The sequence below is a fragment of the Lycorma delicatula genome, chromosome 1 (assembly GCF_047948215.1).
Source record: "Lycorma delicatula isolate Av1 chromosome 1, ASM4794821v1, whole genome shotgun sequence".
Lineage (NCBI taxonomy): Eukaryota > Metazoa > Arthropoda > Insecta > Hemiptera > Fulgoridae > Lycorma > Lycorma delicatula.
In genome coordinates, this window is record NC_134455.1 from 186,741,930 (window position 1) to 186,758,794 (window position 16,865).

The 16,865-nt window shown below is 30.0% G+C and overlaps 1 protein-coding gene across 2 annotated transcripts in view; it reads left to right on the plus strand.

Moving 5' to 3' along the window:
• Positions 1-16,865, plus strand: part of wapl (cohesin release factor wings apart-like) — a 111,266-nt gene that overhangs the window by 37,248 nt on the left and 57,153 nt on the right. For both annotated transcript variants that reach the window (XM_075368312.1, XM_075368319.1), the window contains 2 exons: positions 2,596-2,830; positions 9,562-11,071. In XM_075368312.1, the coding sequence (XP_075224427.1) occupies positions 2,596-2,830; positions 9,562-11,071 (1,745 nt within the window). The remainder of the gene's footprint in view (positions 1-2,595; positions 2,831-9,561; positions 11,072-16,865) is intronic.

Genomic DNA, 16,865 nt, shown 5'->3' on the forward strand with positions numbered 1-16,865 from the left:
TCATGATATATGGTGGGCATTAAAGTCACCTACTATCAACAATGGAGATGGTATTTGAACTGGTAGATTTTCTATATCTAATAGGTATAGATTAGAGATGTGTAATTTGAATGGGACAGAGTTCTCTATGGTGACTGTGGGGATGTGGTATCCTTGTAGCCGATACCCTGTCCTGCATGAAGACAGCAAACCCGCCACTTTCCCTACTATAAACAAGACAGTTGTATCTCACAGAAATAGCCTCTGAGAGCATCTTGTTGTAGAAGAGCATTCCTGGAAGTAGATTACTAGACTTTTTGTGCACTTATTAATACCTTAACATCCTCAATCCGAGAACGAAGACCTCAAATGTTATACTGGATAATGTTCATAGATGAAAGAAACTATAGATGTAGAATTACAGATATATATAAAATTTATTTGTAGATGATGTGATTTTCTGTTGTTAATAACACTGTGTGCAGATTATTTGTAGAATATTATTTGGATTTTCTTTCTTCTGTTTATAACTTACAAAGTTTTTGATTTCTTTGGGCACTTCATCCCCTACCATATTCTCATATCTGTATCCATATCCTCAGAGACCTCGAGTTGGAGGTGGGGATTTGGAGCCTATGAAGCCAGAAATATTAGCAGGCATTGAATTTTTTATAGATCTCTTTGAAAGGGATCTTTTTAGTTTGCTGCATAGGTATTGTAGTGGGGATTTTATTTGGTGGTGTAATGATTAAAGGTGTTTTCAGTAAACCACAGTTGTCATTTCCAGTAATAACATCCTTTTTCTTGCCTTATTCTTACTTAACTCTGAAATAGTTGCTGTGAGCAAGGCAATTTAATCAGATTGAATATGAACGAGCTGTTTTAATTCACTGCAGGTTCTACATGGTTTATTATCTGCATTTGCAGGGGCTTGGCTTAATGTAGCAGTAGCAAAAGAGATGACTGATTTTACTAGATTCTGGGAATTTAGTGTCTTTTTATACTCTTTTTGTGCAGCCGGAAACAATAGTTTCTGCTCAGTACAAATTTTGAGATTTGCTTTTTCTTCTTTAAAAATTGGACCATCTCTCAAGTGAGCAGATTGCAATCCTTCGCAGTTCATACATTTTTCTTCCTCCTGACTGAGTATGTTTGTGGCCTTCTTTTGCACATATTGCAGTGTTCTGCCAAGAAGTTGTGGTATGGCCATACCTTTGAGACTGGAAACATTGCCATGGGTTAGAGATGAATGGTTGTACTCTAATTGACAAGTATCATACTGTAATTTTCTCCAGTGGTGTGAGAAAGTTGAAGGTTAAAATAAGGGAGAGAGTAGGTTCTTCCATTCCATTCTTATGTTTCATTATTCTCTTCTCCTCTATAACAACTTGGGGAAGAATTTCTTCAGCAATTTTGCTTATGTCCATCTCAAGACGATCGCGGCAAAAAATTACTCCTTGGCTATTATTCAAGGTTTTATGACATTCCACACTTATACTTATACTACCCATATTGGTTAGCTTAAAAACGATCAACTCTGCCCATCACTGAAAGTCTCTGTTAGTATTGATCTGTCTCAGTTTTCTTACATTCTTGGGGGAGTCGCTTGAACCAGTAGACCAGATACTACCTTATTGGTCAGAAAAAGTGAAACCTTATGAAGGAAACCTTTCTGATTATTGCGTAGAACTACAAATCTGACAACTACAAATCTGGTTTTTTCAGATGGACCACCAGTCATCATAGGGTTTATCTGGAGTACTAATTTTGGCCCCACAAGTACCAGGGAAATATAGGACCACATCTGCAGATCTCATGCTTACAGAGGCTCAAGCTAAATACAACTGGGTTCACCCAGGTGCCTGGAGGACATCGTTCAAGGCTCGCTACATAGAGCCATCCACCTTTGATTATGGTTACATTTCGTAAGGTGTTGCAACACCTAAAATAAGAATGTAATAAGAAACAGTGCAGGATGTTGTTGTATAGTTGTGTAAAGGTATATGTTGTAATTGGTGTAGTGTATGTGTAAAGTGTAGTGTTCTGCAGCTTTGTGTGTAGTGGGAAGACAAGCTGCAGAGGCTAGACCCATGGGAACTCCAACCCCCAATGTCTTAAAAAATAAGACTTCCCTTCAGGGAGCACAAAAGATATGACTCAACATAATATTACTGATGTGAAATCAAAAGTAATTAGAATATATGCTATGATTTGTTTATGTTACTACTGTATATTTCACCACAATGTGTAGTGCATGGTAAATATAGATATTGAATCATCATTTCGAAATCCTTGCATATCATGCACGCCCATAAATTTCATGTTGGTTTTTAAGAAAAAAGGTGCAAGTAAATATGGTAATCTCTCATGTTAGGTAATTTTAATCAGTAAAACTAATTGTAATGCTTTGTTTAAATAAGATACACAGAAAAACAACAATTACATACATATTATGGCTTGATTGAGATAAATCATCAACCATTTAATTCATAGTGTTGCTATCAAATTTAATGCAGTTGCTGTGGCATTGTTTTAAATAAACAAGATAAGATTATTTTTAACTTTCATTTTATTTTCTTTAAATTTATTCATTAATTTTCTGTATTAACATTACAGATCGAAGAGATGACACATATGGAAGCAAAAGAAAACTAAATAATGATCTAAAATTAAATCGTAATAAAGATTTATTTACATTTGAATGTGCGTCTCAATCTCCTGCTGCAATTCCACCAAGACCAAAGAAATTTTTTAAAAGTAGAAATCCATTAGAACCAGCATATCCTACACAAGCAGCTGAACCTGCCCGAAAGTACACAAAAGCCCCTGCTAAACAGCCTTTACAGCAAAGGTAAGATTTAACATAGTTTTTACTTAAATTTTTTCATAATCTAGTTCATTATAGTTAGTTAAGTTATTGACCAGTCTTTCTGTCTTTTAATCAACACAATTCACATGACTCAATTCACTTATTTATTTCTTGACCTGCCTTATGATTTTAATCTATTACATACTTTATTTCTGTTTAAAAGTTATTTAACAATTGTGGGTAGTCTATTTTTAAAAAAATAGCATATGAAGGTTGAAGGTCATGGTACAACTTATATTCATTTTAGCTTCCCCTCAACTGCTTATGGTAAATAAGTGAAAATGCATATTTTCATTATAGTTGTTATTTTCTTCACTTATCATATATATATTTTTTTTGTCTTCAGTCATTTGACTAGTTTGATGAAGCTCTCTAAGATTCCCTATCTAGTGCTAGTCATTTCATTTCGGTATACGCCTACATCCTACATCCCTAACATTTTTTTACATATTCCAAACATTGCCTGCATGCACAATTTTTTCCTTCTACCTGTCCCTCCAATATTAAAGCGACTATTCCAGGATGTCTTAATATGTGGCCTATAAGTTTGTCTCTTCTTTTAACTATATTTTTCCAAATGCTTCTTTCTTCATCGATTTGCTGCAACACCTCTTCATTTGTCACTTTATCCACCCATCTGATTTTTAACATTATCCTATATAGCACCACATTTCAAAAGCCTCTAATCTTTTCTTCTCAGTTACTCCGATCATCCATGTTTCACTTCCATATAAAGCTACGCTCCAAACATATACTTTCAAAAATCTTTTCCTGACGTTTAAATTAATTTTTTACATAAACAAATTATATTTCTGACGGAAGGCTCATTTAGACTGTGCTGTTCTGCATTTTATATCGCTTCTGCTTCGTCCATCTTTAGTAACACTACTTCCCAAATAACAAAATTCTATTACCTCCATAATCTTTTTTCTTCCTATTTTTACATTCAGTGGTTCATTTACATTATTTCTACTACATTTCATTACTTTCATTTTGTTCTTGTTTATTTTCATGTGGTAGTTCTTGTGTAGGACTTAATCCATGCCATTCATTGTTTCTTCCAAATCCTTTTTACTCTCAGCTACAATTATTACATCATCAACAAATCATAGCATCTTTATCTTTTTACTGTTACTGCGGATCTAAATTGTTCTTTAACATCATTAACTGCTAGTTCTATGTAAAGATTAAAAAGTAACTGGGATAGGGAACATCCTCGTCAGACTCCCTTTCTTATTACAGCTTCTTTCTTATGTTCTTCAATTATTACTATTGCTGTTTGGTTCCTGTAAATGTTAGCAATCATTCTTCTATCTCTGTATTTGAATCCTAATTTTTTTAAGTTGCTGAACATTTTATTCCAGTCTATGTTATCGAATACCTTTTCTAGGTCTATAAATGCCAAGTATGTTGGTTTGTTTTTTTTTTAATCTTCCTTCTACTATTAATCTGAGCTCTAAAATTGGCCTTCATTTGGATAACATCTGTTTTTTTTTGTTTTGCCGAAAAAATGATAAATGTTTTATTGGAGCAAAGAATTGTTATGAAATATTCATATGAAATTTGGAAAAACCGCTGCTGAAACTTACCTTTCATTAAAAAAAGTATATGGCAATGAATGTTTATCACATGCATGGGTTTTTGACTGGTTTAAGCATTTCCTAGATGGCTAAGAAGACGTTAAAGGTGATGAACGCCCGGGTCTTGTTTTTTCGATACATGGGATTGTATATCTTCACTGGGTTGCTGAAGGTGAAACTATTATTAATCAACGTTACTGCCTTAAGGTCCTTGCTCAACTCCATGAAAAAAAAAAGAAAAAACAACCTAAATTGTGGAAGAACAAGTCATGGGTTCTTCATCAGGAAAACACACCGGCTTACACTGCACTGTCTGTCAAGATGTTTCTAGCCAAGTATAACATCCAAGTGATAGACCAAACACCTTATTCACCTGATCTGACACCATGTGACTTTTATCTGTTCCCCAAGGTCAAATCTGCATTAAAAGGAACAAGATTTCAGACCGTTTTGAAGCGGTGAAAGAAAAAGCGGCTCGCATTATGAAAGAGCTCACAGAATAAGACTATTAGCACTGTTTCAAACCATGGAAAATTCACATGGAGCTTTGTAGGGGTAGTGGAAGGGGTGTATATTAAAGCAGAATACTAAATATGTATAAATTTAAAATAAAATGTTTTACAGCATTAGTCTCGTTATTTAATAACCACACCTCATATACTGTTACTGAATGCACTGAATAAGAAAATGTGGTTATTCTAATAGCATAAATACAAGGATTAAATCCAGTATAATAGAATTATGAAATTTGTTTAAATGGATTGATTTAGAATTAAACTAAGTTTAATTTAAATAATGCTATGAGGTTTCAATGGTTTCACATTAAACAGGTTTAGTCTAATATCTCAACAAGTTTAGATTTAGAAATAAGCATGTTGTAGTGTGCCTGAAACTGATCCACCTATTGATGTATATGTACAACTCAGCTGATTTATTTTATTAAAATCAACAATAAACATTTTTTGATTTACCATTAATAATGATACTTATACTCTAGTAATACTGTTTATTTATTCAAATTTATTATAGGTTGTATGTTTTATTGTTGCACATTTACATAACCTCCTTACCATATAATTAAAAGCATTTCTATGAATTAGTATTTTTGCTTAAATATGTGAGCCATCTTTTATCATTCACATTATTTATCTTGTCCTTAAATTCAGAGCTTAGTAACTTTATAAATGGTAAAGAACTTAGATGGGATTATTGATCATGTATAATTTTACCCTTATCTTGTTTTATGATGTCAAGAATTAAAAATTCCAAATTTTAAAAGAATGCCTGATAATAAGAACCTTAATAGGGCACTCGATGAGTGTTTGAACATTACATACATCATGTGCTCATTAATCAATTCATTTCATAAGTTTTTTTTTACTCATGATGCCTCACTGACCAATGTTGACCAAAATGACAAGAAAAATGCAAGGTGCATGCTTTAAACTGAAAAAAAGGATATAAAATTTTACATAAATATATATACAGTAGTATGTAAATTAATCCAAACACAGATATTATTTTAAAAGAAGTAACTTTATTTAGAAAGGAAAGTCATACTTGTACAATTTGTAAATATTTAGTAATTAATATGTTCTTCTTTTGTCTTTATCACTTGTAAATGTTGTGGCATCAATTCAACAACTGTAGTACACATTTTTTTTTTTTATTTCTTCATCATGAAACCAAAGTGATATTATTGTTTTAATGAGGTCAATTTTTGTGGTATAATTCACTTTAGGGTCATTTTTTTGACTATTGCCCAAAGATTTACAATTTGGTTTAACTCTGGGAAATTGGCTGACCACAGGAGCACTTTAACACATTTACTTTAGTTGCCTAGTCCAGTTACTTTTATACGGATCTGAATGCTAGATGGTGGATACTGGTGTCCTTTCGGGGTTGGGTTTCAATTGACCACACATCTCAGGAATGATCCGACCTGAGACTGTACAAGACTACACTTCATTTACATTCATGCATATAAACTTCTGAAGCAATAGCTTACGATGGTTCCAGAGGCTAAAAAAAAAAAATAAAGATAAAAAGCACTTTATTGTTTTGTTCAAAAAATTGTTTCGCTATTTTTGGCATGGCACCATGTCTTGTTAGAACACTCCCATTCCCTTGTGAAAATTTTTTTTTAAAGTTTTGTCACAACCTTTTCCTTCAGAATCTACATATCATCTACTGGAAGTGATGAGCAAGGATCTTCAAACATGAAATCCTAAAACACTGGGGGATTTGTTATTAATTATTGGATATGAGCCGGTAATGTATTTTCCTTTGATGCTTTTCTAACATATGGAACCCTTTGCCCCTGAACATAAAAATGTGACTTGTCAAGTAACATAACATTTATCCATTCTTCTAGGTCCAGTTAGCATTTGCTTTGGCCCAAGAACCTTTCTATGTTTTTACATTGCTGGTATCTGCTTTTTAGGTGGCCGACAAGCTCTCCGACCAGCTGCAAAAAGTCAGCATCTGACAGTTGTCATGTGTAAATCTGTTCTACTGGTTGCTAATTTCCAATTTACGTTCACAGCAGATAATTTTGGATCAAGTTTACTTTTTCTCAATAAAAACTGATCATGTATTAAAATAGTCTTTCTTTTACGGCCATATTTGCTTTTCATTTGAGATGAAAAGGAACCAGTTTCTTTAAATTGTTTTAAAATAGAATTTGCTGTCCCTAGTCCAATAACATACTTAGAGGCTGTTTGTCATTTTGTCTTATTGGTATGCTCAGATAGAGAATCAATTTCCTAACGCTTTCTTAGAGATATGCCCATTATTATTTATTCAAACAAAAAATATGAAAATATAATTTTGTAATAAGAAATAAATTTTCACAAAACACTATTTATAACATGAAAATTATTGTATAACCAAAAAAACAGTAACTTCACATTACACAGACAACTTAAAGAATGGATGTGATCAAGCAGTATAGACATAGGAACATAGGAATAAACAAAAAATTCCCTCTGATCGGATTAATTTGCTTACTACTATATATATTTATATTTATAAAAGTAAGTTGCATTTTATCAGAAGCATATCAATTTGGCCAAATTAAGTGTTTGGTCCTGTAAATTAAAACTTGGCCTCTACTTAGAAAATATGTAAATAGAATTTATTTAAGTATATAATGACACTTCATGAATAATGAATTAATTAATGAATTCATTAAACTTCATTAATTAATAAGACAAAGTTACTGCTTCATTATTAACAACATAGAATATACAATAAAATCAGAGAAATAAATATAGTGAATAAATAAATAAAATTTTAGGGTCTATATATGTATGTACAGGTCAGTTGATTAATTTTATTTAAATCATCAATATGTTCTGATATTTTCTTTTTAGAATTTTAATAAATTTATAATTCTGGGTCAAAACTAAATTCTTCATTACTTTCAACTTGAAATAAGCACCAAGCATCTTTTCCTATAAGTGTTGCTTGTGCAGATGATTTGCCAATTGACAGACTACAAAATCACAGTAGGCAAAGCAATTTTGAGTAGTTGCTCCACTTATTCTGTGCTAAATGTCAACTACAAATTCTTACAACTAGATTCCTTGGGATCATCTATGAACTCTTGTCAGTCTATGTAAATGATGTTCATCACATCTATTGCATGTATGCAAAAATAGCTCTGTTTGCAGATGGCACATTGGCTTTGTTTCCAAATTCAAACAGTATTATCTTAGAACAAAATTAGAAAAAAAATCAGAAGACTGAAAGAATGATTCTAAATAGATTTGAACAAAATAACCCAAGACTTGTTGCTTTTGAATGCACAGTACGTAAAAGAAAACTGACATTTTCTGTCTTTATATATATATATATATATATATATATAAAATATCCAAAAAAATACAAGGTATAAAAAATTTACAGATTTTAAAGCTAATCTATTTCAACATTTAGTATGTAATTTATTATATTCAATGAAAGATTATCTGGTAGCAGCAACTCATCATTGTCAGTTAATTTAGATATTAGTTTAAGTGTAACAATTATTATCTAAATCCTCTTGGACCATATTGCTTGTTAGTTTTCTTATTTTCATTACTTGTTATATATTTTCTGTGTTTTTTATTTAATTTTGAGTAATACTCATATGATTATTGTAAATAATACACCTAAACAAATGCCTATCTCTGTGGCAGGAGTGGTAGTGTCTCGGCCTTTCATTCGAAGGTCCCAAGTTCAAATCTCAGTCAGGCATGGTATTTTTCACATGCTACAAAATTTCCATTTAATGTTCACATGCACTGGTTTTGATATGGTGAATTAATAATAAAAAAAATTGTATAACATCACTCTGACCTTTCAACAAAAAAGATATTCAAAAAAGAGGTAATTAGCATAAAAGGATATTGGAAAAAACTTAGTTACTTGCTAATTAAGTGTAAATGGCAAATGGAATTATACACTAGATACATCTAAACTTCACTAGGTTGAGGTCCTGACTTCACAAATTCTAGATTCTGAAAGATAAAAAAAAGTTATCCTAGGTAACCTGTAATACTTTGTGATTGAATTTTAATAGCATATTAATGTCTTAAGTTCATTCTTCAGCTTTAGGACATGAATTGTCATGCTAATGATTAAATGTTAATAGTCATGTCCATACTAAATTCAGTTAGCTTGAGTGAAGAATAAACAAATATTGCATTTCTGTTAGTGATTTCATCATGTTTCTGCTGAGTCATGTCTCTTGTATCAGTGCCAATTCACAGTGCGTCCATATCTATATACAACACAATTATTATTATTATATTTATTAAGACCCTTGATCTTTTCATATAATCACTCTTTTGTTCTCCTTTTCAATTTTGAGATATTTGTGAATCGGCCGCCTGAACACTCATACATGCAATTTCTTTACTTCAACTCTATAAGCTAGCTGAATTTGGTAGTGTTAATTAATCTTTTAATTGATTTTATGAGGTAAAAAGAAACTAATTACTATCCCACAATGCTTGATGATACCTCACCTGTAATACTTATGTCTGGAATAATAGTCAATAGCAGCATAGGTGAAAATCAAACCAATATTTTTTTAGTCTGACATTTATTATTTAGTCTTCTATTTATTTATTTCTTTCTGATTTGCAGGATACCACCGGTGACAGCTGCTTCAAAGAAAGCTTTTCCTGTTACAAGGAATAATGATCTCTGTGAAGAAGATGAAGAAGATCAAGAACAGACTGAGGCGATGAATCTTTCTTCATCGGCTCCAACACTGCCTCCGGCTCCACCAGTACCTGTACATCAAAACCCTCCAATAGTTTTAAGGATATTTAAAGGAACATCACAATTAATTACCAGTGATAATTTAACACAGCCACCAGCGCCACCACCAGCACCTGCACCGGTCTCCTCAGCACCTGTTACAAGAAGTTCTCGTAGACGCCATAATCATATTGATACTTCCGGTTACACATCACCAAAACGATTAAGGGATAGAGGGAGAGATGTCAATCAAGAAAATTACTCAGGTGAATTCCAGGTAGAAATAAAAACCGACATTAGTAGTAGTAGATCAAAGCCTGTCACTGGAGTAGTTAAGCCATCTATCATAGAAGAACAAGAAAGTAAAGTTAGTATGGAAATGAATATAGAAGTCGAAAAAGAAGAGAAGGAGGAGAAACAGAAGGAGATACAGGAAAGAGGGGATGTGAAATTAGAGCCTCATAAAGAAATAGAAAATCAGCTTGTTGCTGAATCTGAACCGATGGAAGTAGTTGAACAAGCAACAAGTGAAGACAAGTCACAGCAAGATTCATTTGATAATAGTGAAAAAGTTAGTAACAACAACAACAATAATATTAATAAAGAGTGTATTAGTGAAGTGGATGAAAACACAAAACGTTTGGAAGAAGCTGAACAATTGTTGTCTAGTACATATATAGACTTTGGTGCAGCCACAAATAAGTTATTAGATATTAGGACAACTAGTAGTAGTAGTAATAGTACTGTAACCGATAAGGATAGGGAAAAATTAATAAAAGTGTTAAGTGGTGATTGTGATGATGATGATGATGATGATGAAGAAGATGATGATGATGATGATGAAGAAGATGACGACGATGAAAATAATGATATAGAGAACACTAATGGGATCGGGGAAATTGTAATTAATAATAAAATAAATGACAAAGTAAGTGATCAGAGTGAAAAAAGACAGGTTGAAGGTTTTTCAGATAGTGATGATAGTGATAGTATAGCAGATCAGATTAGTTTGTTAGCCGAGGTGGAAAATGAAAGTACAAGTATTACCATTAAAGAAGAAGAAGGACAGCAGCAGTCTAATGTGCAGGAACCGCTTAGAAAAACTCTTCCTGCGAAGAAAGGTAGCATATTTAAATCAAGAGGTGTTACCGGTGGTAATAAAAAACGCTTGGCTCTTTATAAACATAAATGGTGTGATGATAAAGAAGCTGGAAACCAGGGTGGTAATACACCGGTTCAAAATGAACAAAGTTTAAATATGCCAAATACAGGTGATACTTTAATGGAAGACGATGTACTCACCAGAGTCACCATGTATCCAGAAGGTGATATTGATAATGAAGACAGTCTTGAAGGAATCACAAGTGTTAAATGCAACAAAGAGGCAAAAAAGGTGAGTTTATTTTTATTAGTTAATTTCTGTTAGTATGTTCACTGCCATGAGAGATTATAATCATCTCTTACACATTTTGAATTCTTTCTTTGATCCTTTTGGCTCCCAGGCTTATACACTGTTAAAAACCTCAAAACTCTACTGAAATTAAATTTTATACTTATAAAATGATGAATTGAATATGATCCAAAACCTTAGTGTAATTTCATGAATCTTTGAAAATTAACAGTGAAAATACTGTATTATTTTAAAACATCACTGAATTGTTAAAAGAATTGAGCTTTACAATAAATAAGCTCAGCAAGTGAATCATGCCACAACCTAAGAAGCTCTAATAACTTTGATAATGGTAGTATTGGGTTCCACTTCAAAATGATATCACCTAATGCGCATTGCAAAAATTCTCTGTCGATCTGCAATTCAAAAAGCTCAGTTACTTTTTAAAAAGTCCTCAAATTTCATGTAATCTTTATAATTAAAAAAGAGAATTTTTTAAATTCAGCCATTAGAAGGAAAAAAGGTTTTCTGTAAAAATCTCTCAAAATCAAGCATTTTTCTATTATTAATGTCTGTAAGTGTTAAATTAATTTTTATAAACTACATTTCAGACGAATAAATTAAAAAATAAGTTTTTTTTTTAAACCAAGTATGTATTGGGGCATAAAGAATAGATCATTAACCGATTTTAGTTGAGGTTAAATATTATGAGTGCCAGGATGTAATTTGAGATAAAATTGATTCATTTACATTTGATTGTTAGTATTCATGAGTAACTGAGATAAGCGTCTGTTAAGACTTTCATTGTTATTCCATCTATGAAGTGAGTGTAATTAATAAATAGTTTTATAAAAGTTATATCATTTTTTTTTTTTTTAATCGTTATAGTATTGTTTTTATTTGTTGAATGTAAATGAATGCACTTCAGTTCCATTTGAATATAATTCAGTTAAATTGTTATACATAGATATGTGCTATAATTCATAAGGAAACTTAATTAAAAATGTTTTATTAGTTTATGCTTATCAGACTAATTATCATTATATGATAATGGTTTTACAAAAATATAAATCAGATTTACCCTTGAATAGCGATGAATAATAATTTTAGTGTTTATTTATTAATGCTTTATCCATAATTAGATATCAAATTAAATTACGATTTCAAAATTATTTTAAGTTATTCTAATTGCAAAATGTTGTAATTCACTTACCTCAGTAACTGGCGTGGCATATACAAATTTAAATCTGATTTAAGTAAAACTTGTTTAATTACTGTACAGAGTTCTTTGACACCATCCTCGATTGATTGCAATTGAGTATATTACAAATTAGATAACCTAACCGATAAGTACCAGGACACCCTGATATTTAAAAGGGAAAGCAGTTACTCTGAAAAGTTAAAATTATTTTTCAAAACAGTTTTAAACTTGTTTTATTTTGTTATGAGTACCAATATTGTATAATAATTTCTCAATGAATTTGGTCCTACATAGGAACTTTTACATTCAGTAATGTTTTTTTTTTTTTTTTTCTACTGACCTTTACTACTTATTCCTTTTTTTCGTCATAATTTATGACTACCTAAATTTATTTTAAATTCTGTCACTCTGCAATTGATTATTTCTTCATTTTTATCATGATCATTTATTTTTAATAAAAATTGCCTAATTTAATACATATTTGTAACATGCGTCCCCATTCTTAAAAAGTATATCTAGATAATTATCTCCAAAATATTATTTATGAGAAGTTATCAATCAAACATAATTACTGGTCTTATCAATTATTGTCCAGAAACTGATCTGAAGTGTTAGAGCATCTTTTGGTAGATGTAATTTGATACAAATGATTAATCTCCAAGAGGTTGTGATTAATCCATATAACTAGTTTTGTTTGAAAGATTTGGCCTACAGTATTGTTAGCAACCCTCATGTTAAGATTTCTTAATTTCATTATTACTTTTACAGCTTACAGGTTAGAGATGTTGCACGTATCAATAAAAGTTATCATAGGTTTTAAACTAAATATATATATAATTTATATTTAATAGATCAACCCTAAGTACAGAACAATTGAAATAGAATGACTTGCCTTACTTCAAAATACAACATTAGCGCTTTCGTGAATTTGATTCCCATCATCAGCTGCATACATTATATATATATATATGTATTACAAAACCATCAAAAATTTGCAATCCATGACAACATACCACCCATTGACATGTAATTTTATGTTATATTTTTAAACTAATTAAATTAACTTGTTCTTTAAAACCATACAAAAATTTAAAATTATAATCCCAACATAAAATATAAAAATTTTAAAAATATAACAAATTGTTTAAAATTACAAAGATGAATTAATTAAAATTAAGAAAGTCAAAATTAAAATGTAATTAAAACAAAGTTAAAAATTACATAATTAAAAATAAAAACAAAAACTTAAGTAAAGCAAAATCATGTGCTAGCCATTTCATTGATTTTACTTTACTAACCTTATTGAAAGATCAATTACTAAACATACATTTCTAAACTGTTAGTAGTACTATATACTGCAGCCTTTATAATACCGCCATCCTCATATTCTTTCTGAAGGTTGATCATATTAAATTTATTCTTATGTTTATGTATATAATACCTTTCTAAAATGTCAAACCCCTTATTCCTATCCATATCGTTTAATTCAAAGAAATTAAAAATAATTTGTCTGAATATATGATATTGTGTGTTTATTTTCAATCAAATGATCTGATACATTCGAAAAACCCTGTTAACCTTTTTTATAACTTCTAAAATTTTTCATGAGTCTGGTTTTAAAGGATACTGGTCTTACCAGTATGAATATGGTCACAATCATTACTCATGATTTTATAAATACCACTCAAATTGTATACATCAGAAGTATTATTACGTGCATTGCTCATTAATGTTTTATTGTGTGATTATTCATCTGGTATGCAGGTTTGAACTCATTATTATCATAACTTATTATTTGTAATAATAATTGACTTCTTTATCAATATATACATATTTTAAATTCACATTGTCAATTTTTTGTGTGTGTTATTTATTGGTATTAAATTTGTGTTATTTTTAATTTTAATTTTTACCATTTGTTTATTATAAATATTATCTGCCAACCTTCTATATAACCATTATATATAGCAATCTGTTTTATAATATTTAATTTTTTGTTTAATTCATTTTTATTTACATTATTTTTTGTATAATTAATTGCTCTATTTACCATATTTGTATAAGTACTAATCTTACGTGACCATGGATGATTTGAAGCTCTGTTTGTAGTGGTTTTGTTTCTTATATAGTAAAATTATACATTGATTATTTTTACTAAACTCAATGCCAACATCTAAATAATTTATTTTTCTATTGTTATTAATTTCAAACGTAAATTTCAAATCATTACAGTATGAGATTAATTTATTCAAGATTATTAAATGTTCATCATTTGTCACTGGATTATAGACCACATAAATATCATCAACATAAATATTTTTATATATTGTGGACTATATAGTCTGCATTAAAATGTCATGTGTATGTGTAAAGAGTTTTTATACCAGACGAATAACCACATAATAAAACCTCAAAAATAAATGTGTGTGTGTATATATATATATATATATATATATACACACACACACACACACACACACATTAGAATAAATTTTATATGATCAGCCTTCTGACAGAATATGAGGATGACAGTATTGCAGTAGACAGTACCACTAACTGATTAGAAATAATGTTGAGTAATTGATCTTTTAATGTAAAAATCTTTAGTAAAGTAAAATCAGTAAAATGGCTACCACAAGATTTTGCTTTGCTTAAGTTTTTGTTTTAATTTTTATCTTTGTTTTAATTACATTTTAATTTTGACTTGGTTAATTTTAATTAATTTATTTTTTATATTTAATAATGTTTTTATCTCTCGTTGGGATTATAATTTTAAATGTTTAATTTAAATAAAAGTTTTTAAATTTTTATATTGTTTTAAAGTATGCTAAGTTAAATTTAATTTTAAAGCATTAAAACAAAATTATTTAGTTTAAAAATATTTTTAACATAAAATTATAAGTGAAGTGGCAGTGTGCTGTCATGGATTGCAAGTTTTTGATGGTTTTGTAATATATATATATATATATATATATATATATATATATATATATAATATAATTCCGTGAAAGTGCTTTTGTTATGTAATGAAATAAGTTAAGTCATCCTATTTCAATTTCTGTACATAGAGTGTTGATCTATTAAATATAAATTAATTTGTATTGGTACAGAGTATGGTTTTTAAAAGAATTGCTTTTAAAAAAAAAATATATATATATATATATATATATTTAAATTTCAGTCTAATCAAATGAAGGATGAATTTGATTACTTAGAAATGGATTAAATGAACTGCTATGGCTCCAGTCAGATTTATAATGGAAAAAAACAAGAAAATCATTTGAAAAGAAAATTTGCTGATTCCTATTGCATATAACAATTAGTATTATAATTATTAAGAACAATATTTTATATTTTAGAAGTAAATAGCAATAAAAAAAGCTGACAACACAGTTGTTTCTGATGTATTACACACATGTACACATACATCTTAATTTGAAATATTTATCATTTTATTTAAATATAATATTTTTCCGTTTATTTAATTCAATGATTGCAACTAAAGCATGCTCGCGTATATCGTATTTAGTATGGTGGTACTAGCGGTGATGGTCGGCACTAACTAAACTAATATAATTTCACAACTTATTTAGTAAATTTTGCTTGTACAGTTGGCAGACTGGTGTAACTGCGAGGCTTAACACACCAGGTACAGAGTCAACCGGGCAAAATCAAGTTCGAGTTAATTTTTTATATTTTAAATATTGTTAACTTATTTAATTCTACTGCACACCTGTGGCATTGTAACATAGCAGTAATTTAGAACATTTTTTTGGGTTGGGGGTGTGATATTGCAAAATGTTTTTTTTTTGCAGTATTTTTATTTTTTAATTGTTAATGCACCTAGGCGAAATCAAGAGATGTTGAGGGTTACCTCGCCTTACAGCCTCAACCCCTTGACTTTTTAAGTTGAAAATTTAATTGTATTGATGCCCCATATATAGACGTAATCTGACCAAGTTTGGTCAAAATCAGTCTAATAGTTCAATCAGTTCTAGTAGTGCAGTCTAGTACTAGTCTGGAGGTATAAGGTGATTTAGAGGCCAACACCGAACACACGTACATACAAAAACATTAATCTCCAGAAAATTTTCATCTGGTTTTTTGGGTTCCTTAGGTGTCAAAACATCAAGATTTGGTAAAACCACATACGCAAAAATTGTACCGATTACAATACTTTCCCTTCTAGATCCATAGCTCTGCTATAGTGCTGTCTAGATGGGAAAGTAAAAGAATAACAATGAATTACTATTCTAAGTTTATTTACATAAATAAACATGCACTAGATCATCTGGGCCTAAACATCATTGACATCAGTTTTAATTAACTGATGTTTATTTTTGTGTATTTTAATAATTTCTGTTTTTTAGACTGACAGTGCTTCAAGAGTACAGTAAAAAATGGTCACCCGTAGTTGAGTGTTATCAATCAAATCTTTCTACATTCTTGTGGGTTTAATCTATATTTAAATGTTACATAAATTAATCAATTTTATCAGTTATATGTTATAATATGTCTATAAGAGCAACTGTCTATTGTTAAATTATCATTGGATTCCATTAGTGTTGTTTCATCATGTAGAAAATTAATCTGACT